Source organism: Mirounga leonina, unplaced genomic scaffold (genome assembly GCF_011800145.1).
Source record: "Mirounga leonina isolate KUSES-001 unplaced genomic scaffold, KU_Mleo_1.0 Mir_55, whole genome shotgun sequence".
NCBI classification, from domain to species: domain Eukaryota; kingdom Metazoa; phylum Chordata; class Mammalia; order Carnivora; family Phocidae; genus Mirounga; species Mirounga leonina.
The window spans coordinates 1,094,348-1,117,141 of NW_023270816.1; the positions used below are offsets into that span (position 1 = coordinate 1,094,348).

Sequence of the window (22,794 nt, forward strand, 5' to 3'; positions counted from 1 at the left end):
GTTTAAAAGTTTTTAGTTCTTAATAAGAAATAGATGTTAACTTGAAGTATGCAGATGAGGCACTCACATATAAATGATAATGTAATAAATAGTGTTTTACTGTACATGTATTTCCTACTTTAATAAAATATTATTTACAGAAAGATCTAAGGGTGAATATGAAAGCGTTGCTTTTATTGGAAGTATGATCTGTTTTCAGAAGTTTTGTTCACAAATTTACCTTATTTGTATACACGTGTTATATTAGGAAAGCTAAGTGAAATCATGCATAGATACACTGATCTATATTTTTCATGATTCCATAGCCCATATTTCTTGATAAACACTGGAAGTATAGAATTGATGAACTTTTCTACATGTGATGTTTTTAGGTATAGCGTTCTGAATGCCCCCAGACCTACACATATGTTGGTCATGTAACTGATGTGGTGATACTTGAGCTCCTATTGCACTTTGTATCAAGGAGATCATCTCTGGAGTGGGCATGGTATGGTGACCCTGAAGCCTGCTCAGTGCCAGTGTTCATCAGTAGAATTTATTATGCCTGTCAGTATTCTTCACACTGATGACCGGCCGCACGGGCAGGGCATTCGTAACCACCTGCTGTGTTGTGGTCAACCAGCCTAAATGCAGAGCTGAAATTGACTTTTAAAAATTAAATTTGGAAAGATTGTGAGCTGTATGTGGTCTTTGTAAAATATTTACTATAGTCATTTCTTGGTACAGTACAATGCTAAGAGAATCATTACATTTTAATTCAGGAATAGGGAGAGAAGAGTCTTATCTTTGAGGGACAGCCTTCATTGCCATCAATTAAAAAAAAATTTTTTTTTAAGGAATTTAAAATTTACTCTTGGCTAGAGAGACAAATGCATCAAATACATATATGTCATATATGTCATCATTAAATACAGTAACACTAGTATGTAATGCAGGGATGTATATCATGAGCCAAATGGTACATACATAAGACTTTAATGTATGTAGTTATATTAGGTGGAGCATGTTTTAAATCGTTATATCTATACATATGACATAGTAAGCTATATTAAATTTGGTTTCATATTTATATTTTGATGGTGTTACAGTTTTCAACCCATTCACATGTATACATTTATTCCTTCAACGGTTACTTATTAAAAAAAAAAACAAAACACACTTACTTATTGAGCCTCTACTCTGTGTCAGGCATTCTCTAGGTAAAAAACATAAAACGGTGAATGAGATAGCAAGGTCCCTGCTTTTGTGAAGTTTACATTTTAGGGATGAACAATCAGATTTCAGGTGGTTATACAGGAGAGGAAGAGGGGCTTTCTGAGGATACAACCTTTAAACCGAGGTGGGAGTGATGTGAAGGGAACCAGAAATGGGAAGATATGCTACACAGTGTTCCAGGAGGAGGCAGCAGCAAGTGCAAAGGCCCTGAGGTAAGAAAGGGCCATTTTTAGGAATGGAAAGGAAGCCAGTGTAGCTGAAACATTGTGCATAGAGGGAAAGAGGTGGGTTGGGGATCAGTGAGGCAAGCAGAACCCCCACTGTTCAGCTGCTTGTGGACCACAGTAAAGAATTCAGATGGAATTTTATGGTCTTGGAAAATTTCAAATAGGGAGTAGAGATGGAGGAGGACTTGGTATGTAGATATGTAAGAGCTTTTAGAATTGCCTTTATGATCATAGTGTTCTTGTGTGGAACTCTGCCAGTAGATGTATGACACTCACAGTTCCCTGATGTCAAGTTGTGCAGCGTGTTAGCTTTTGCTGTGCAACAGACCAGCCCTTAACTTAGTGCTGGAGCAGCCACCATTTATTTATCCTACAGTTGGACAGTTTGGTCTGAGCCTGAGTTGTTCTGGTTTCTGTTGGGCTCATTCTTCCTTCAGTCAGCTCCTGATCAGCTACGTGGCTCTAATTCTTGGAGCTGACTGGCTTTTAGTTAGGGTGATATGCTAACAGAACCATTATGTCTCTTATCCTCCAACAGACTCATCTGGGCTTGTTCACATGGTAGCTGGTTGACTTGCAAGAGACTGATTAGAAGAAGTATGCATTGCCTTTTGAGTCTTAGACTTGAAGGTGGTACAGTATGATTCTGTAGCTGCATTCTGTTGATCCAAGCAAATCTCATGTCCAGCCCAGCTTAAAGGGGTAGAGAAATAGATTCCACCTTCTGGTGGAAGAGGTTGTAAACTCACATTGCATAGTGTTGGCTATTTTTACACACTCTTATTTCACACTCAAGGCCTTTTTTCTCTGAGCCATCATGAGTTTGTGATTGCTTTGTGAATCTCATGTGAAGGTATCCTCGCTCAGAGAACTGAGTTAGAAAGAGAAGTGTGATCCTAATGGTGACAACTTTTGTTTTAAGTTTAATAGCCTGGGATATGAAGACATAGCTAACATCCTAGTATATAGAAGATTACGTGAGCATAACACTTGTAGTCAAAAGCATAATTATAACATCTCCACTGTTTGTCTTGAAATCATATTACACTGTATTTAGTATAATAGAAATGGTCTTTGGTTGCAGAGATGAAATTTAGCATTGCTATTAATATTTACTGGTTCCCTAACTAGAGACAGGCTTTTAGTTAATTTTAAATACATTCAGAGAGTGGTGGTTCTACTCAGCAACATTTAGCAGTAGAAGGCATCAGTGTGTGTTCTTTTACCAGCTAACCAAACACTGAGCGGTTTCAGCAAGCTGTGTCCTTGAGTTGTCATGTGGCCTGTTCATGCTAATAAGGAGAATGAGGAGAATTAATAAGAGAAGAATGCTGGCAGGGTTTTGCATGGTTTTTTTTTAAGCGTTCATTTTTTCAATGGATTACAAAACGTAAGAAAATTATGAAAAATAATAGTAATAATAACAAGCAGTAATAATAAAAAGACAAAACAACTTCCTTGCTGGTTAAAATAAAACTTTGCAACCCCGTGTGAGCTGCTGTGTGGTTGGGACTGTGAGGGAGAGAGGAGGGGAGGGTGAGGGAGGGGCTTGTCCTACAGTTTAAATTGTCATAAATCCGGGGACATGGTTTTAGAGAGCAATTTATTAATATCTGCTTCTCCTTAATGGTATATGGCTCTTTCTGGCCCAACCAAAGTAGACACGGCAATCTTTGTAAGTAGGACAGTGTTTTCATGCCTCAAACACCAATCTAGGCAAACATTATTTTTTTCAAGAGCATCTAAAATTCTCAGTGATTTACTTGTGGACAGATACCGTGACTGCAAATTCTATCAGGTTCTTGTGGACTGTTATCAGTCTCCTCCGCTCAATTCCCATCCCTACCTGGAATTGGAGGCCAAATGTGTATCATTTTAATGTTTAATTATGATAAAGATGTGGCTTCTCTGATCACGGAAGAAAAGGTAGTGGGTCATTCTGCCCCATAGTTACCCAAATGAGAAATTAAAGCTGACTCACCTCTTCCCTTGTTATTTCAAAGTAAGGTATAGATGGGTCAAGTATTTAAATGTGAAACATGGAAGTCAAACATATTAAAAGGAAACATGAATGAATCTGTAAAAACTCCTGGAGTGGGGAAGACATTTTTGCGCATGGCACATAAGCTAGAAGGCATGCAGGAAGCAAATGGATAGATAGAAATATTTGTAATGCCAAACTCCTGTTTTTAGTCCTACTTTTAAAATCTAACAAGTTTATAAGCGTTTTCTTATGATACAGAAGACTTCTTGAACAGTGAGTTTTTTATGAATATGGAATGGTCTATAGGAAATACCATACTTTTTTTAAACATCCCCTATTTTTGTACATTTTTTTCTAATTTGTCATTATTTTTCAAGTAATGGCATAGTACACATACTTTATAATTTATAAACAGTTGATCACCAACTAGATCATAAAGATAGATTTCTCTAGAAATCGATTATGACATTTACTTACATTTCTGTGATTATTTTTTACATTAGACATTTTTTATGTTATTGGCTTATTTTGTTAACTACTTTTAATGAACAAGAAACGCATGCACATGGTGAAAAAAATTCTAAACATTGTAAGACAAAATACAATGAATATTAAGTTCTCTGCCTTCAGAGATCTCTACCTTCAGGTAATCACCGATGTGTCTCTTACATATCTTTCCAGAAATGGTCCAAGTATATCAAGCATATAACCCACCCCCACTTTTTAAAGAAATACAGATGTTAGCTTCCTGTGCACACTGTTCTGATTTTTCCCACTTAATGTAATATCATAGAAGTCTTATGTGCATACATAGATTTACCTCCTTTTTAACAGTAATATAGTATTCTATTGCTTGGCTGTATGATAATTTATTAAACACTCCCTTTTTTTTTTTTTTTAAGATTTTATTTATTTATTTGAGAGAGAGAATGAGATAGAGCATGAGAGTGGGGAGGGTCAGGGGGAGAAGCAGATTCCCTGCTGAGCAGGGAGCCCGATGTGGGACTCGATCCCGGGACTCCAGGATCATGACCTGAGCCGAAGGCAGTCGCTTAACCAACTGAGCCACCCAGGCGCCTTAAACACTCCCTTTTTGACAGTCATTTGGTTGGAGGATATTTTCAGCTTTTTACTGTTACAAACAACTCTGGTAAACAATTTAGTAAATATTTTTTGCACTTGGATATCAGTAGAATTATTAGCTTAACACTTAATCATGTGCATATACATTTTGATGGATACTGCTAAATTGCACATTATTCTAACATATGTTCTCATAATGAGTGCAAGGCTATGTAGTGATCTCCCATACCCTTACCAATATTATAATTATCAACATTTTTAATCTTAGTAATCTGTAGTGAGAAAATAGGATAATGTTAAGAGTCTGGATTTGCATTCCTTTAATTATGAATAAGATTCTTCATATATGATTCTATATCATCACTGTCACTTTACTTTTTTGTGACGGTGTGATCCTGACTAGGAAAAAATGTTTTTCATTAAAATAGGACATACTTTTGGCATAGTTTTATTTTAATGGAAGCACTGCTGGATATTAGTATTCTGTGCTTTATAGGTGAAAGTAGAAAGGACTTCAGAAGTGATTCAAGAAAGAAAAGTCCAACCAATTTCACTTCCAAATTCGTGAATTCACATTTTCCTGATTTTCTTGATGGAATGATTGGAGATTAAAGTGGTTTGCTTTGATTTGGTAGAGGTCGGGCTTAGTAGGCTACATGGGAGAGACAGAAGCCACTGGAAGGTTTTGTGCCAAGCAGAGTATGAGGACTGTCAGTGGTCTGGCTGCTGCTGAACTTCCTGAGTGATTTTCAAAGTCCTCTACAGACGGAATCCTTTTAGGCACTGGTGTTATGAAGTGTTGATGGTAGCATCATTTGAAATAACAGGATCGAATGGAAAGGGTCTTAGGAAGCCCCTGCGTTGCTAGCCTGCTCACACCCCTTCACACCTTGCAGCTCAGGACCCCTGACAGGTTCTCTCCCTGTGATGCAGGTGGTGCTTTTCATCAGGGTGCTCTGTCTTTGCATTTGTTACAGCCTCTGTGTGGAGAGAACATTGGGTATCGTGTCCTAAGTTTACATTGCATAAAACCTGTGACCATTTTTTCCGGGTGGTTTTTATAATATGGCCAGTTTTAAATCTCCCCAAACTGAAGTTTAAAAAGAAAAATGACACCGTGAATAATCTCATCTGGTCATTTTCGAATATGAATTTATTTTTTAAATGAACGTTTAAATACATTTCATTCAGGGTTTTTTTTTCCTGAGTAAAATTAGGCACTTTTTATCTCTTACAGTAGCGTTAAGCACAATGCCTTGTATGTGGTAAATATCCAGAAAGTCTTTGTTAATGAGTCAGGTCAATGTAAACCGTCAACATTCTGTCTTCCCAGTGTATTATTAAGTCTTTCCACTGAGATGTACTAATTTTTTCCAGTTGTACATTTCTGTTTTAACTTCAAATTGTGACTATTTTATAGCCAAATTAAATTTGATGATAATGGTTGGTTAGTAGCTAAAATCCCATCCAATAAACACAAATCTACAATATATATATTTATAAAAGAATTACAGGTGTTTTAGGCTTATGAAATATAAAATACTGACTTTCTTTTTTAAAAGATTTAAATTGATGACGAAAGGAAAAAAGCTCAGCTGATCTCTGCTGATTGTTAAGGTTAATGACTGCTACCTGAAAATTTTATGTGAAGGTTGAAATACTCCCTTACTCCCACTAGAGGGGGATTCCTTCCAACTTAGGTAAAAATGCTCTTAGATCCAACATGAAAACCTTTGTATGACATTGCTCTTTGTTTTTTAGTAAATTGAAGTTGATTTCGTGTTTTTAAAAATCAGCTGTTTTTGTGTTGGTATTGAAATACAAAATCTTTCAGAAACGGAAAATATAAAATACAGTTCAGTAGAACTAGAGTGCATATATGTGTAAACCATAGTGCTTTTCAATAAAACAAAATACACTTTTTAAGGTAGTCTGATGAAATTGGTTAGTACTTAGGAATTGCAAACCTCTTCAGCCTTCCTGGAGATAGAATGTGGGATGGAGGATGAGGCTGACCTTTTGAAATCCACTGCCTTCCTCCAGTCTCCAAGGCCTGTTTTGTCTCTGTCTACTGACAGAGCTGCCCGGACAGTTCCTAAATTCCACTTGAAAGCTTTGGTTTTGTTATTATCTCAAGTTTTCAAATATATCGAAGCCAAATCTTTAAATAGATTTCTATATGCTATTGAATTTTCTTGCTACTTTGACTTTTTATAATATGTTAAACGCAGAACTCACTTGGGGATGGTTTTTGCAGATTTAAACTTCTAATATATTTTAAAAATAGTTGTATGCGTATTAAAATATCACATCAAAAGGGTGAATGTACCTAACATTAGTATATACAGATATGATCTATTTATATAATTTAAGAGTAAATGTCATGTAGTGTTTACAGTAGTTAAGATTCAGCGAATTTGTTGTTTGTCCTTTGCCTTTAACTAAAGTCTTCAGTGTTGATTAGAGGTTTTGATGTAAAAATATTTGAGATTAGTAATCTAGTGTTGTGAAAGACAGGATTTAGGAAATTCAAACATATGTAAATTGCCAATAACTGTTGCTGCGCACCCCCCCCCCCAACAAAGTCTATAATAAGATCTTGCTTCTAAATCTAACAATTAGCTTTGGAAATCAAAGTGTAAACAGACATGCTGTCAGTGAGTCTTATAATGATTTTGCACTACAGTTGATCCAACATTTCACATTTGGTATCAGCAACATATGGTTTTCGTCAAAATGAGGCTGGTCATCCTCCCAGTACCTAATCATGTGTTTCTCTTGCTTTATGCCCCAGTCTCTGTCAGGTACCAGGTGGTGGGGGAGCCTCACTGTCAGCCAAGCAGTTGGAGAATACAATTCCTTCCTCATTTCTTTTTTGACCCCTTTACTTTTGTACTGGATGACAATCTTACTGAAATGATCTTCCTTTCTGTATTTCCTTCCCTCAAGGGAAGAATCCAATTTTGTTTTATAGCAAGATACATTGGACAGGCCTGTGTGCCTTCTACTTAAACACCTACCACAAAGGCCTAGTTTTAAAAGGCTGAAAACTCACAGTGTAGCCAGCAAGTCTGATATTACTGCTCTACCCCCGTCTTCTGCAGACACTTAAAAATATTCATATTCTGTGCCTTCTTTCCTTGCTCTTTTCCATCATATATTGGTACTTTGTAGTAGTCAAAGTTAAAAGCTTTACACACCAGACTGAATAATTATGTTTAAAAAACAGTAATTATCAATACACGTCTTGTTCCATGCAGCTTTTTAAATTCATGTTAATGAGCTCTGTCTTCTCATGCACAAGAGTGACAGGCAATTTTGAAGTTTTGCCATCATTTCACAACTTGTTGCTTAGACTCTGCCTGTCTTTTCCTGAGTATTGCTTTCAGGCACTCTTGCTCTGCAACATTCCAGAGACTCAGGACTACCCACTCTGATGGGAGCAGGACAAGAAATTACTAGCAGCTTCATAAGCATGATGAAATTGCTTTACGAAGCATACTTTCCCCTCACTGTCTGTCAGTAAAAGATCAAAAAGTATGCAACATCTTGTGATTTAACTGAGAAGGATTGATTCTTCTGACTTCTAGATCATTTTGAGGAACTTACACCACCACTTCGACATGATGGCAAATACATGCATTTGATAGGGGCTCGCCCTATTTTAAATCTGGAATCCAGGGCAGTGACCTGTGTTTATCCCCAATCAACTCTTGAAGAGAATCCCAGATCTCTTCTTTCTTGATGTCTGACGTAAATTGAATACCAGTTTTCTCCAAACTCGTAGTTCCAGGCCATGCCTGTGTCTGTGGCTAGACTCAAAGAACGTTTTTGAGAGTGCCTAAATTATTTTTTCCTTATGATTTCAGGTTGAAGTCTTGACCTCGGAGGATACCGCCTTTGGACTCAAGGTGTGTAGTCTGATGTAGCTTATTGGGTAGGTTTCATCAGCTCCCCTAAGTGGATTGGAAGCCTCAACAGATAGGACTTGTTTTTATTATCAAATGCAGAGGTTCTAGAAGTCTTCCAGGGTTTAAGATTTCCCCTCTATTGTGATTAAGATTAGACTATGGTAGTATTTTCTTTACCTTCTTTATTTGTTGTCAGGAATATAAGAAATAGCACAGGAAACCAAGAGTTTCATTTAGTAGTAACCGATGTTTAAGTTTGGATTAGCTGTGGAACAGGATTTACGCAATGGCTCCCAGTCGGGGGAGGGCACTGCAATACCACCCTGAATGTTACCAGAGCGCTGTTTTGGTTTGCCACTCCACTTTCATTAATCCATTTATTCCTTATCCCTGCTTCAAATATTTATTGAGCCCCCACGTTCCAGTCACAACTAAATTAAATCCCAGTTCCCGCCCTTAAGTTGCTCACAATCAGTTGGTAGGCCTATAAAGAGATCAGTTGTCCCGTAATGTGGTTGGTTGTCTCCCTGCTAGAAATGTGCGGAGGATTGAGGGAGTGGGCGGGGCAGAGTGGGAAGGCATTCCAGGAGCTTGATCCCTTGAGAGATGGATTATATTTAGGCAAGCGAGGAGGACAAGAGAAACGAGAACTATTTTCAGGTCAGAGGACAACCGTGAAAAAAATTCAGAGGGAACAAAACTAGTTAAATTCTGCCTGTGTGGCAAGATTGGAGATTGAGGAGGTTAAAGATTTGAATTTTATCTATAGAAAATGCGAAGCTGCTAAAAGATTTTAAGCCAAGTAGTGGTTAGATTTACAATTTAGATGATTTTGGTCACTTTGTGGAGGATGGATTTGCCAGAGACCAATGAAGGGCAGTTGAATGGATCAGGTGGGAGGCAGTGCGGACCTGGGCTAGTACAGTGGAAGAGGAAAGAAATCCTTAGGAAGTGAGTCTTCGGGGACCTGGTGATCATTGGGGTATGCACGATGAAGAAGGCAGGGGAGCTGAGAAGGAGCCAGAGGAAGAGATGGTCTGTCACATGGAGAAGGAGCACGCAGTGGGAGCAATCCCAGATACCTTAGAATTACCGTCTTCCGGACCTGTTGTGTTTTATTGGAATGACTTGCCTTTTGGACATATTTGCTAGTAATTCTTAAACCATGTAAGGAAATTGGTAAGAGGCACTTATTAGGGAGTCTGACTTCATTTCCATGTAGAGGTATAGAAGTACAGTGTAGGTGCCATCAATTACTTTGGAAGTCAGAAGTTGAGGAGAACAGTTGGTGGAAACTTCAGAGCCCACAGTATGGATGGTTACTCTTCCCTGACCCCTGTATGTGCTACATCTTTGGCTTAAAACTAAAAATTAGGTGTTTATATTTTTTCCAACTTTTTCTCTTCTTTCCATTCTAGGTGCTTGGCATTTTATTAGTACAGTTTAATAGTTGTGCTGCAACTATAGGTGGATGGCATTGTAATACTAGCAAAATCAAAGCCGTTCTGAGGTTATAAGCTTAGCAAGGTTTATGTCATAAATGAATATAAACTAAAAGTAAAAAGATAAGACTTTATAAATATTTAGATATTTGGTAAACGAACTCAAGTTTTACCTTAACATATTTCTTCTATTTCTGTATTTGTCAAAAATGACTAAAGAATATCTTAGTTATAAATAGATCTCATTCCATATTATTTGCAGTATTTAACATATCGTCATCGTTTGAATTTTTCATTTTTTATTTAATGCCCAGCATGCATGCAGAATATTCATTGCATATTTAATAAACCTGTAGGGTCAGATCTTGTGAACTCCTCTCCATAAGCCTTCATACTTACTGAGTAGGCCCAGTATTAGGAAGATTATTGTACCAGCAGCACTCATGGTCTGCCCCACTGTGTAGAAGGCTTTGCATTTGTTTTATGGCTAAACTAGCAGATTGCTTTTGAACTCTTAAATTCAATTTGGAGAGACAATAGTTTGAAATTTTTTCCCAATAATTCAGTGATTTTTTTCAAAGAATTAGGAGTTTTCCACCTTTCTATATCTATACCCAAGTGTTTACATATGTAACTAAAAGTGAGAAATTTGAATTTTTTTTTTTTACTGCTTCATTATCTGCAAGTCAGCAAATACATTTTTTTTAAAGATTTTATTTAATTATTTGATAGAGAGAGAGAGCACGAGCCTGGTAGGAGCAGAGGGAGAAGCAGACTCCCTGCTGAGCAGGGAGCCCAATGCGGGGCTCAGTCCCAGATCATGACCTGAGCTGAAGGCAGACGCCTAACCCACTGAGCCACCCAGGTGCCCCAGCAAATACATTTTTATCTTGTTTCTTAAAAGGTCTGGGAATTCAGTATTGGTCATGTTTCTGAACACTTATTCACAATTGATGCTTTTTTCCTGTTTTTTTGCCCTGGGAGAAAGAACTCAGATACTTGACCCACTGGTAATACATTAATGGCATCACTTTGGCGAATGAGGAGAATGCTGGAGTGTGTGTCTGCCCACGAATGTCTCTGATCCTCTGCTGATCTTTAATGTGCCTTTGCTCTTCCTTTGCCCTTTTTTTTTTTTTTTTTTTTTTTTGGTGCTGCTATTGACTTACTCATCCCTTGGATGTTTCTCCTTCTCCTAAGTCTGTAAGCTATATATTTACTTAAGACTGAAGCATGAATTCGTCGGTCTCGCTGGAAAATAACTTAAACGCGTTGGGCCCCAGAGATACAAACAGCCTGTTTTTGTCTGTGAGTGTGCCGAAACCGCGACCCAAGGAAACAGTTTCGCAGTCATTCAAAATTCTCATGACTGTTTGTGCTGCTTTGAGATGAATTTTTTTTCAAGCTAATCTAATGAGAGATAGCTGTGCTCTTACACATTTCAAATCTTAATTTCTCAAGTCCTGATTCGTCATTGTATTGGGCCTTTCTCAGTTAAAAGTGACTTAGACTTCGAAATGCTAATGACTACACCACAGTACTCTGGCTGTTTTCCAGTGGTTCTCATTTTCCCCTCTGAATTAAGGCAACTTTGATTTTCTGGAGTTTGTTTCTTTACAGGTTTAGAAAGATGCTTAATTAATTTAAAATCATGTGTACTTTACAAAAAATAAGAATTGTAGTGAAGAGAAGAGGTGCTTCAAAATTAAAAAATGGGCAAATATATTAGGAAAGGGAAGTTCTACAAACTACCGACTGCTGATCTTGACTTTGGTTCTCATCAAGACTTAAACATATTAAGAAGTTTATAATTCTGTAGAATAATAAATCAGGAGTCGCAGGGGCAGCCAACATGAGTTAGTTCTTTTTACAAGATAAGCATGCCTTCTATATCATTAATGCACTAAGTGAAGCTGTTAGCGATAATGAGATGATAAATCAGCTAAGGAAATATATATAAAATTATGCTATTAAGCATAGAAAAGGCTAAAAAGTTTGCTGCTTGTGAGTTCTACAAAGAGATTTATAGTAGAGAAGTAAAAAAGAGGAAGTGAGTAAAATATTCCTGGGTCATTAAAAAGAAAGACTAGATAATCATAACTTTTCCATGAATTTCTTAAGAGATCTTACAAAATCTAAATAAATTACTTTAAAATTTCATGATCATGAGTATCTTTTGTTTCTCATTTGTTGTAGATAGCTAAGTCAAGAATCATAAGCAAGATTTTTGGTTAACCCACTCCTTATGAGTTAGGGACTGTTGTTGTTCTCAGTGTTGGGGAAGGAAATAGAAACTGACACAGCTAATGAATAACAGGAGTGGGTTGGGAACCAGGAAGATCAGCCCCAAAGCCTGTTCTCTTTCTTCCTGGCATGTCCTAAGAACAAGTGAGGTCTGCACTGCTCCCTGCCTCCTCACCCCATCTCATCTCACCTGCCCGCACCTCTGTCCCCACTCTGCCCCTCTTGCCAAGGTCCCTCTCCTTGCCTCTTTTGCAGCCATCTGCCTCAGTTGGCCCCTTCTTCCTGCCTTTGCCCTCTTCCCTGGTTTCCCTGACAGCACTCTGCTGATTTTCCTGTGAGTGCGGCCATGGTTTCTCAGACTTCTCTTCCTTCTCCACAGCCAGGCCGGATCCCGCTCCGCCATGCCTCCATCCTGAATTCTCCTCCCTTGTATGCATGGCGGCACCTCTCAGTCCGGCTCCAGGGCTGCTGCTTAAATATCTTGCTGAATGAATGAATATGCATAAAGCCAAAACAAAGATTTAAAAATATCTCCCTGGTTCAGTACCACATTTTTTTCTGGGGTAAATTCTTAGTGCTTACTTGTTTTGGCTGTAATATAATGTGGTTACCAAAATCATTTTTAAAGACTTTTACTTTTGAGAGGTGGGTGAACAGAAATGTATATTATATGTCATCAGTTTTTTTTTTCCAGTTCTAAATGGGCACTAGACTTCCACACATTCAAAAAATACTTTGATATGCTATTTTGGCTGGCTTGTTCTTTGAAAAAACGAAATCCTGCATTTTATGCCCATTTTTATAATTTTTGATAGAAACTATGACCCCAAAAATGTATGTGGGGAGGTCATTTTAAACCGAATGATAAGAAAAATCAAGGGTAAGCGTATATATTCTATGAAAGAATGAGAAGAGGAAAGATGAAACATAGGTCATCATCGGAGCCCACAAGTGACAGAGCCCTCCACTTGTGGGCACCCTTCAAGCTCTTACTGTTGCTGCTGGTTACCAGCCCCTGCTGGGGAGGAGAAGGCCAACCTGTCACTTCCATCCCCGCCTCTTAAACCAAACCCTAAGGGAGGTGTATAAAACTCAGTAAGGCCTTTTTCCCAAAACCCTGTTGTAGGACCTACACTTCATTTTGTCTCTTCCTTCCTGCATTTTCCCTTTTTCTGTTTTTTCCTGGAACTCATCTGTCCTAAAATTTTACTCCTGCTGGATGTCTTCAAGATTCTCTGGTCTAGCCTTCCTCCATGTTAGAGATAAGGGAGCTGAAGGCCAAAGGATTCCTTGTTCCCATGGTCATAGCTTATTACTGGCAAAGTGGGAGTAGAATTAAGGATTTTAGTAATCTCATAATTTTTCCTAATATTTAAATAAAAATATTTAATATTTCTTTTTAATATTACTCACCTTTTTATCCTATTTTGGCAAAAATTTTTAGTATTTGTTTTAGGCACCTAATTTTTATTGTTATTTTAGAGGAAAGTCTAAGCTTAAAATATCTAAAAATCAGATTTTATTTTATTTTATTTTTTTTAAAGAGAGAGAGCACGTGCGGGCACACACAAGCCAGAGGGCGGGGCGGGGGTGGGGCAGAGGGAGAAGGAGAGAGAGACTCTTAAGCAGGCTTTCCCCCCCCCCCCCCGCCGTGGGGCTCAATCTCTTGACCCTAAGATCATAACCTGAGCCAAAATCAAGTCGGACACTTAACCAACTGAGCCACCGAGGCGCCCCTAAAAATCAGATTTTAAAATAAATACTAGGGGCGTCTGGATGGTTCAGTTGGTTAAGCGACTGCCTTTAGCTCAGGTCATGATCCCAGGGTCCTGTGATCGAGCCCTGCATCGGGCTCCCTGCTGGGCGGGAAGCATGCTTCTCCCTCTCCCACTCCCCCTGCTTGTGTTCCCTCTCTTGCTGTCTCCCCCTCTCTCTGTCAATTAAATAAATAAAATCTTTCTAAAAATTAAAAAACAATAAAATAAATACTAAGTTTGTATACTCTGATGTATTCCTTTTTATACATATGTTGGTTGATTAAATATCTTAGAAAAAAATTACATCAGAGTTCCAACTGGTCTACTAACCTTCACCATAGCCTCATAACTATATCGAGCTCTTAACTTCCTTCCTTCTGAACCTAAGCTTATACCTTGCCTTCCCTTCAAATGCTTTCCTGTCCTCTTGTTGTGTTTCATATTCATCCTACCCTCCAGTCTCAGTTCATACTCTTACTCTTCTGTGATGTCTCTCCTCAGTATTGCAGACTTCTAAGCTCTTCAGCTCTGAGCTTATGTGGCACTCAGTGCCTTCACAGTTTACAGCTGACCCTTGAACAACACGGGTTTGAACTGTGCAGATCCACTTAATATGCAATCATTTTCCATAAACACAGTACAGCACTGTAAATGTATTTCTCTTCCTTATGATTTCTTAATAGCATTTTCTTTTCTCTAGCTTCCTTTATTGCAAGAATACAATCTGTAATACACATAACATACAAAATATGTGTAAGTCAATAATGTGTTATCGGTAAGGCTTCCAGTCAGCAGCAGGCTGTTAAGTTTTGGGGAGTCAGAAGTTATATACAGATTTTTGAATGCTCTAACTAACCCCCATGTTCTTCAGCGGTCAACTGTGTTTGGAATTTCTCTTTTGCCAACTTGTTTTTGATCTGTATACGGGAAACAGCATGGTATGGCCTGGCCCAACTCCATTATGTGGCATTTTTTCCAGCAAGATTATAAGCTTAGAGACTTCATTTTGCTCATCTTTTTATATCCATATTGACTTGCACTTGGCTCCCAGTGCATAAGTGTTGATTATTTAGAGCTCTGTTGATGGTTTAACAATTCTGATTGTTAAGAGCAAAAAACCTGTGATGTTAACATATTACTACTGCCTTTTTTTCTGTCCGGGGGTTTTCTCACCGATTCTCCCATTATCTGAGTTAATGTATTAACCTTGGCATTTTATATTGTAGAGCCCAGCTGAAAGCAAATGTATTCATTGTTAATGCTTGTTGAAGCTGCTGAGTGGTTCCGGTTGACACTGAAAACCAGTTGGTTCCAGTTTATCTCACTATTAATTTAAATTTATCTTTGTTAATCCACGTTATGCAGTTATACTCATTGATTTCATTCTATTTCATTTCACTGCATTTCATTCAAACAAATACTTGTGGAATATACATGTTATGTGCTGGGAATGTCCTAAGAATAATAAACCCTTGCGTCCATGGACCTTACATTCTTGACACAACTTTTGGAATAATCTTATGCCAGGAGGAAATTCTAGGTGATGCAAGTTTATATTCTTTTGGATATAATTGTGTGCTACTCTGTAGTATTATTGCTTTAATTGAATGTTGTATTCTACAAAATGGAATAGGATTCCAGTGTGACTTATAAAACTTATATATAACAAAGGGATTAGTCATTTCTGAAAATAATTTCAAGTAAAATAAAAGCAAAACTTACTTGTGTTTTTGAAAATAAGGTACTTTTATTGTGAAAAATTTTATAGCTGGGGGAATCATACTGGGCAGTGACTTAAGTCACCTTTAGATTTATTCCTGGATTTTGACATCTCGCCATTATGAAAATCATCCATATTTCCCTCCTTCATATAAATGTAAAATGTTATAATGCAATTTGTAACTATTTGTCATAACTATTTATTATAATGGCTAAGGAGGAATTAGAACAAAGCACTGGTAATCTGTCTGTGAATGTGCTCCTTTGGGTAAATAACCAAAAACGTGACCTTCGAGAAAAGTGGGACGATATTCACTTGCATTTTCTTCTTTTCTCACCAGTTCATCACACAGGTCTCCAGCTTGATCCTTTCCATGTTTATTTTGGTCATCCAGAACTGTGCTGGCCAGTTGGGTAGTTACTAGCCATGTGCAGCTATTTAAATTAATTAAAATTAAATTAAAAATTCATTTCTTCAGTTGTACTAGCCACATTTCAGTAGCTGTGTTGCTAGTGGTTACCATACTGGCACAGTGCCAGTATAGAATATTTCCATCTTCGAAGAAAGTTCTGTTGGCCAGAGCTGGTCTAGAAAAGAAAACTTCCAAGTATTCATAAGAACAAGACATAACATAATCAGAACAGCCATTATTTAATTGATAAACCCCCAAGGATTAGAGCAGATCAATAGAAAACAGAAGGAATTTGCTGTTGAAGTAAAGAACAATAATAATAACAATGATGACGATGATGGTAATAATAACCATCACCACCATATGCCGGCACGTCCCCCTGGATTTTTCAAGTAGAAAGTTTTTAAACAGGGTTCTGAAATAAGGCATTTTTTTGGTGACTCTCGTAAGGAGCCATTCACTCATTGATATGCTTGGGATTATATCGGGGGGCTATTAATACAGGATTCTAGGGGCGCCTGGGTGATTCAGTCAGTTACTCATTTGCCTTCAGCTCAGGTCATGATCCAGGGACCTGGGATCGAGTCTCTCCGGCTCCCTGCTCAGCGGGGAGTCTGCTTCTCCCTCTCGCTCTCCCTCTGTGTGCGCGCGCTCTCTCTCTCAAACAAATAAATAAATAAAATCTTTTTAAAAATACAGTATTTTAGATTTAGAATGTTTAGCTTCACATAATAAGAGATTATAATCTGTTAAAATGTCCTTCCTTTTATTGTCACCACCCGAAAGCATACATTAATCTTCTGTTTGAAAACATGTATCTTTTTTCCTTATAAAGCTCCAGTAACTCAGGTTCTTCTCAGTTGTTTGCATTTTCTGACCAGGGTGTGTTTTCTATTGAATTTATACTTGTCTAACTTGCTAAGTGGGTATGAATATAACTTAGGTGAAAATATATTTAAGGTAAGTGTCATTGAAATGAAACCAGCAAAGATTTACTTTTCAAAGTTTATAATCTTACTCATATTACTCATATTACTTTTCAAAATAATAGAGGATTTATTTTTGTATTTTAAATTTTTTATTTATTGAAAATGTACTAGAAATGTTTAGAGAAGTAGAGGACCAAGTTTATTCTTTACTGTTTCAGTCACTGAATCTAAATTAAAATTATAGAATATATATAGGTGAAGCAAGAGAATTTCCTGTATCTCCGTGAGAGGAAGACTGGAGAAGGAAAAAAAAGCCAGAGCAGTTCTCAAGTCGTGATTTGGGAATCCATGTTGAGTTGCTCCCTTCTTTTGTTAGAGAATTTCCCAGCCTCTCCTTCTGCCATCTGCTGGTGGTTCATACACTTACATGTTTGATTTTAAAACAAATCTGCTTTATTCTTATTTAGGAAAGATTTGGGGGAAAATGTTCCATTTATATTCACCTCTTCTATTTTGGTGCAGTTTTGCTTGTCATGTTTAATTATCTTTTTAAAGGCTGTTTTAGCTTCTTTTTCAACTCTGCCTTTAGGAGGAATACATGAATATAAAATTTAGAAAAGACGAAAGACTATGAAGGCCAAAGCATGTGCCATTAAGAGGGAGGTGCAGACTTACTGGCTAAAGGACTTGAGTGCAGTAAGGGGTTGCTTGAGAGTTGTTGGGGTCTTCCCCAATTTCTGAATTTGGATTAAATATGGAATAGCATTTCTGTCCTGCTCTTTTGTAATTAAGACTCCTTAACTGGAAGTGAGCAGACCTGTATTTTATGTTAAGTCCTGGTAACAGGTTGGAAAATTGATGACTTGATAAGGTTCTTTTCAGCCCTAAAATGCTACAGTTCTTCTTGTATTCATTAAGGCAAACCTTCAGCTCTGTCCTCATTTGTTATTCTTCTGATTTTTCCCCTCTACTGTTTACAGCCTAAGCCATTCTCATCATCTTGGGGAAAACATAAGTATCATTTGTCTACAAACAAATCCTTCTATGAAATAAAGCTAGGCAAAAATTTTTAAAAGGGAAACAGTATAGGAATTTTATTTCCTGACACCTTTAATCTCCTTCCCTAATCTTTAGAGCTGCCCTGACTAATTCTAGAACCTTAGATTCATGGGCCAGTTATTTGTTCATCATTTTCTCAAAGAGGAAAAATAACCCCAAATATTAATCTCATTTTTTTTCCATAATAAATAAGGCTGAGGGAGGTAAAGTGACATATTTTAGGCCCTGTTTAGTGGCAAAGTGGAACAAGAATCCAAGTTTCTGCCTCCCAGGCCGTGCCCTTTATACAGAATTACAGCAGTATTTGGGATTTGTCTTCCCCATACTGGAACTGTATCTGAGATTGAATGTTACAGGATTGTCATTTTTTACAGCTCAGAAAGAGTCTAATGTTAGCGATTTCATATGGTTCAATTCAATGTATTAGGGCTCTCTTACATCCTTTTAGATCTATATTCAACAGTGAAAACACTTTTTCTTTAAAAAGCTCTTTATCCCAATTGGAATCTGTATGCACACACTGTTTGAAGTATTAGGTGATCATGAGATGTTTGCAGAGTTTAATGGGCGTCAAAGTACCCACTAAGCCACATAACTCAATAAGGAATGTGTGAGGTTTCCGTAAGATGCTTTGACATTATATAAAAAATAAAATATTTATCATGACCAAGTGTGTTCTTAGTGTGGTAGGAGCTCCATTTCTCCTAGACCAAATACTCTGTCAGGTGATGGTAGAAGGCAGACTGGTTAGATGGATTTCCTGATTGCATGGCATGGGTCGCTAGATCTAGTAAATACATTTGTGCAGAAATGTTTAATGGTGATGAATATAGGAAAATGAGTGAAGGGAAGGTTAAAGCAATACAATTCATGCCTGCTTTTGTCAGACTTAACATTGTTTTGTTGTTGTTGTTGTTGCTGCTGTTTTTGAAGGATGTCAGAGATTAAACATGGCCCCGGGTACCTTGGATTTGAGAAGTGACCTGTTTAAGGCAGGGAGGAGTTACCCTTGAAAGAAAGCTTATTTACTTACATATTCTGGAGTTTGATTAACTCCATTTTTCTCTGGGGACATTATTTTGGCACCATTTTTTGAGAACTTAATTCTCTAGTAATAATAAAAATAAAAATGCATGTATTCTCCTTGTCCCCACCCTCGAACACCTGTTCATTTGGGATGTGCACAGATAATTAGAGGCATGTTTCGGGCTTGCCTATAAAATTCCTTAGCATAGAATTACTGTGACGATATTAATAATCATCAAGCTGCTTAAGATTTTGTTGGGAAGAAGCAAATAAATTATTCTAGGGGAGATGAGGGATGATTTTGATTGCGTGTGTTTTAGGTTCTCTCCGGTGCCAAATTTTAAAGCCAGTTTTGTTGCTTCAGATGGTGAAAACCCTCCTCCTCCCCTCTTCCTGCCTTAAATCTGGCTTTTACCCAAGCCATGTCAATTTTTGCAAGTCAGTTGAGAATGTCAAAGTGACTGGTGTTGAAAGAGCCAATATGTTGGAAGATGCTTAAAGCCAAGTAGAACATTTATGTGAATTAAAGAATATATTAGGGGGTGATTTTCAGAAATCAGATTTGGAAAAAAAAACCTGTTGAATTAATACTTGCATACCAGATGTACCACTGATAAATACATGTAACAGATATTCCCCAATAAGCACTAAAATTACCATTTTACAACTGAAGTAATGTATCCTGTGGGTACATTTGCAAAGATATGCCAACAAAAATACATGGAGGGTTCTTGAAGTAATAATGCAAATAAAACATTTCATGTTATAATTTTAAAATAACAGGATTGGAAAGCAAGAAAAAGTCTGGGAGACTATTTGTTGTGTCTAAATTCTGCTTTTACTCTGGTCTTTTGACGGCTGGCTTTTTGATATTGGATAATTGTGTTAGTGTCTTTGTGTGTGTTGAAGGACTGAATGGTCTGACAGAACTGAGGTTGAAAATCTCATAAATTCCGAGTAATAAAAGTAATAAAGAGATCTTGCTTGTTTCATAGCATAATGGCTTACTTTCATACTTTGCTGACTTCTCTTTGTGTCGTGGCTACTGTGGTAGATGGTGTCACTAGCGGAGGGTTCTGCCATGTCTGATTTACTCCTTCATGCACAGCCCAAGCATCCGTGCAGCGTGCAGCAATGGTGTGTCCCCGTGTGCCGAGTCCCTGAGACCTGCTGCTGGTACTCACGGCCCACTGTGCCCAGGGAGTCTGCACCACTGGTGATGCTGGCCTCTGGCTGAGGGGGGCTGCCTTCTCTCCAGGCCAGAGCCCACCTCAGGGGCGGGTTTCCCTTGGGCTCGGAGAGACATGTGAAAAGCATGCGAGGAAGGGAAAAGAAGTACAGGGAGCCACAGGACTCCTGCTCTCTGTGATTGAGATAGAGCAAATGAAATCTTGCAGAAGATTGCATTTTCTTCTAGCTATGCCTGGCACTTTAAAGCACTTAATTGGCTGCTTCCTAAGGAGCCACGTACGTTTTTATAAGAAATTCCTCTTAACCTCCCTCCACTCTTCCCCAAATTAAATTTTCATTTCAGAATGACTTTTTTTTTGTATCTCATTGATGGGGAGAGGAGGTGAAGAATGGAGTAGCAAATGAATGCATATTGTTTAAAATGAGAATTAGATATAGGCCTAGGCTGGTTATTGCACATTAAATATCATGGTAAGATTAATAAACTTACAAAAGTAGTCTCAAAATACATTCAAGATTTCCTGAACATTTCTCAATTTAAAAAAATATTTATTGTCTCTAACATTTGTAATTCTAAATTTTTCACATTACCGTCTTATTATTGTCTCATTTAATTTTTAGTCCCTTATAAACAAGTAAACTTATTTTTTAATCATCTTAATTGTTAAACTATATTTAATATCGTTATAAGTTTTAGAAAATTGTCGTATGCTATTGTAGTGTAAGGATAACAGTACGTATTCAATTAAAATTATTTCTTGTGATAGATGAGTAATTTAGAAAGAAATTGGGAAATCTTGATTTTTAAGATACAGAAGATAGGGGGCGCCTGGGTGGCTCAGTTGGTTAAGCCTCTGACTCTTGATTTCGGCTCAGGTCATGATCTCAAGGTGCTAGGATCAAGCCCCGCATTGGGTTCCCTGCTCAGCAGGGAGTCTGCTTGTCTCCCTCTCCCTCTGCTCCTCCCCCTGATGGCAAGCTCTTTCTTTCTCTGAAATAAATAAATCATTAAAACAAAAGATACAGAAGATACCTTCACCACGTAGACACTTGAAAGGCTTCAATTTTGATAGTAAGTATTAAGTAATCTTTATAAAAAATTTAATATTTTGTTTTACCTTACCTTGAGTTCCAAATAGAACTTCTAATGACATCATCTTCCCGACAGGACTTTGTTTTCTGATTGACAGAAATTTTCATTCTGTGCTATTTAATAGTATGTGCAAACATCTAGAATCACAAGTATTAATAAACACATGCATGTGCGAGTTGTAAATAGTTCCCACTTGTGTGCACGTATGTACTCGTTCTTTTACATGGGACCTATGGAGAAGTTGACCTCCCCAAAGGATAAGTTTGAAAGGGGAGGAAATGGAGATCTGCCAGGCTTGTTGGCTGGAGTCATGGACAAGAGCAAGGCCTGTCTGAACTGCCACTCAGTTTTTATTCTGCGAGTTTGCAGGGTTGGTGATTAGAGTGGCTTTCGCCCAATTATGCTGTGATTATTCTGCTGCACTGTAATTGACTGGGGAGATATGCTAATACCTGTCATTTGGGATGATAAAAGATGAGCGGGGGACGCAATGCATTATTTAGCTGGCTGTGTGATAGATGAGGGATGCGCAGAGTGCTTTAATTGCTGAGAAGAGAGGTTAAGCTGAACGAACGGATGAATTAGAAATGAGTTTTTTTATGGCTTGTGGAAAAGTGAAATAAAGGAAAATGTGCCTCAGACTAAAGCAGCAGATAGAAATGAGCACAATGAAACTAGATCCAGGCAGCTTGCTTTATCAATTTAAATATTAACAAAAAATGCAGCTTAGAGTTCAGTAAATAATAATCGGAAGGAGAGTATACAATAGATTCTCCTATTAAGCAAAAAAAGAATTGTAAAGAAATTGTTTCTATTTGAGATGACAATATTTGTGATTTGTAACCTCTTAAATTCATACTGTGTTTTAGGTTATACTGAACCGTAACATGCAACAATTCTGAATGTCATGCTTCGTACCTTTTGAATGTTAGCTTAGAGGTATCTACATTCCTTGTGCCTGTGTACCTTTCAGTAAATGCAGGCAGAGGAAGTCGAGGAAAAAATGAATATTTATAACACGAGGAGAATGTAATAATATAATTAGTGAGAGAGTGCACAACTGCTCCTTGAGTGTCAGGATCTGAGGTGGTCAGCCCTCATATGGCAGGGCGGTCCTCATATGCTACGCGTTTACGTATTGGTGTTTTATGGAAAAAATTAAGAGCGGTATTTTCCCTTCCACATCGTTTCCTTTTGTCACACCCACATATGATCTTATGTCTTTATTTCATAAAAGTACTTAAAAATACTCTGTTGTAATCTGCATGGTTTTTTATGTGATTTGGTGTTAGTATTTAGTTTTATTTTAGTTTTGTGCATTTAATAGGTAATGATTTTGACTATGTAGTCAGAATGGCCGTGCACCGAAACAGACCATTACAAACTGGAGGTTGAGGCCTTGCACACATTGTCGGCTTCCCAGCACATCCTACTTTACTGGATAATGATGTAGGAAAGTGTTGTCCCCAACTGTGCTGTTTTGTCTTGTAGATGAAGCAAT

At 37.7% G+C, this 22,794-nt stretch overlaps 1 protein-coding gene across 4 annotated transcripts in view; it reads left to right on the forward strand.

Moving 5' to 3' along the window:
* Window positions 1-22,794, forward strand: part of LOC118001952 (AT-rich interactive domain-containing protein 1B-like) — a 436,994-nt gene that overhangs the window by 249,832 nt on the left and 164,368 nt on the right. For 3 of the 4 annotated variants that reach the window (XM_034992143.1, XM_034992146.1, XM_034992145.1), the window contains exon 5: window positions 8,379-8,420. The exons of the other annotated variant lie outside the window; for it this stretch is intronic. In XM_034992143.1, the coding sequence (XP_034848034.1) occupies window positions 8,379-8,420 (42 nt within the window). The remainder of the gene's footprint in view (window positions 1-8,378; window positions 8,421-22,794) is intronic. 4 annotated transcript variants of the gene reach the window in all.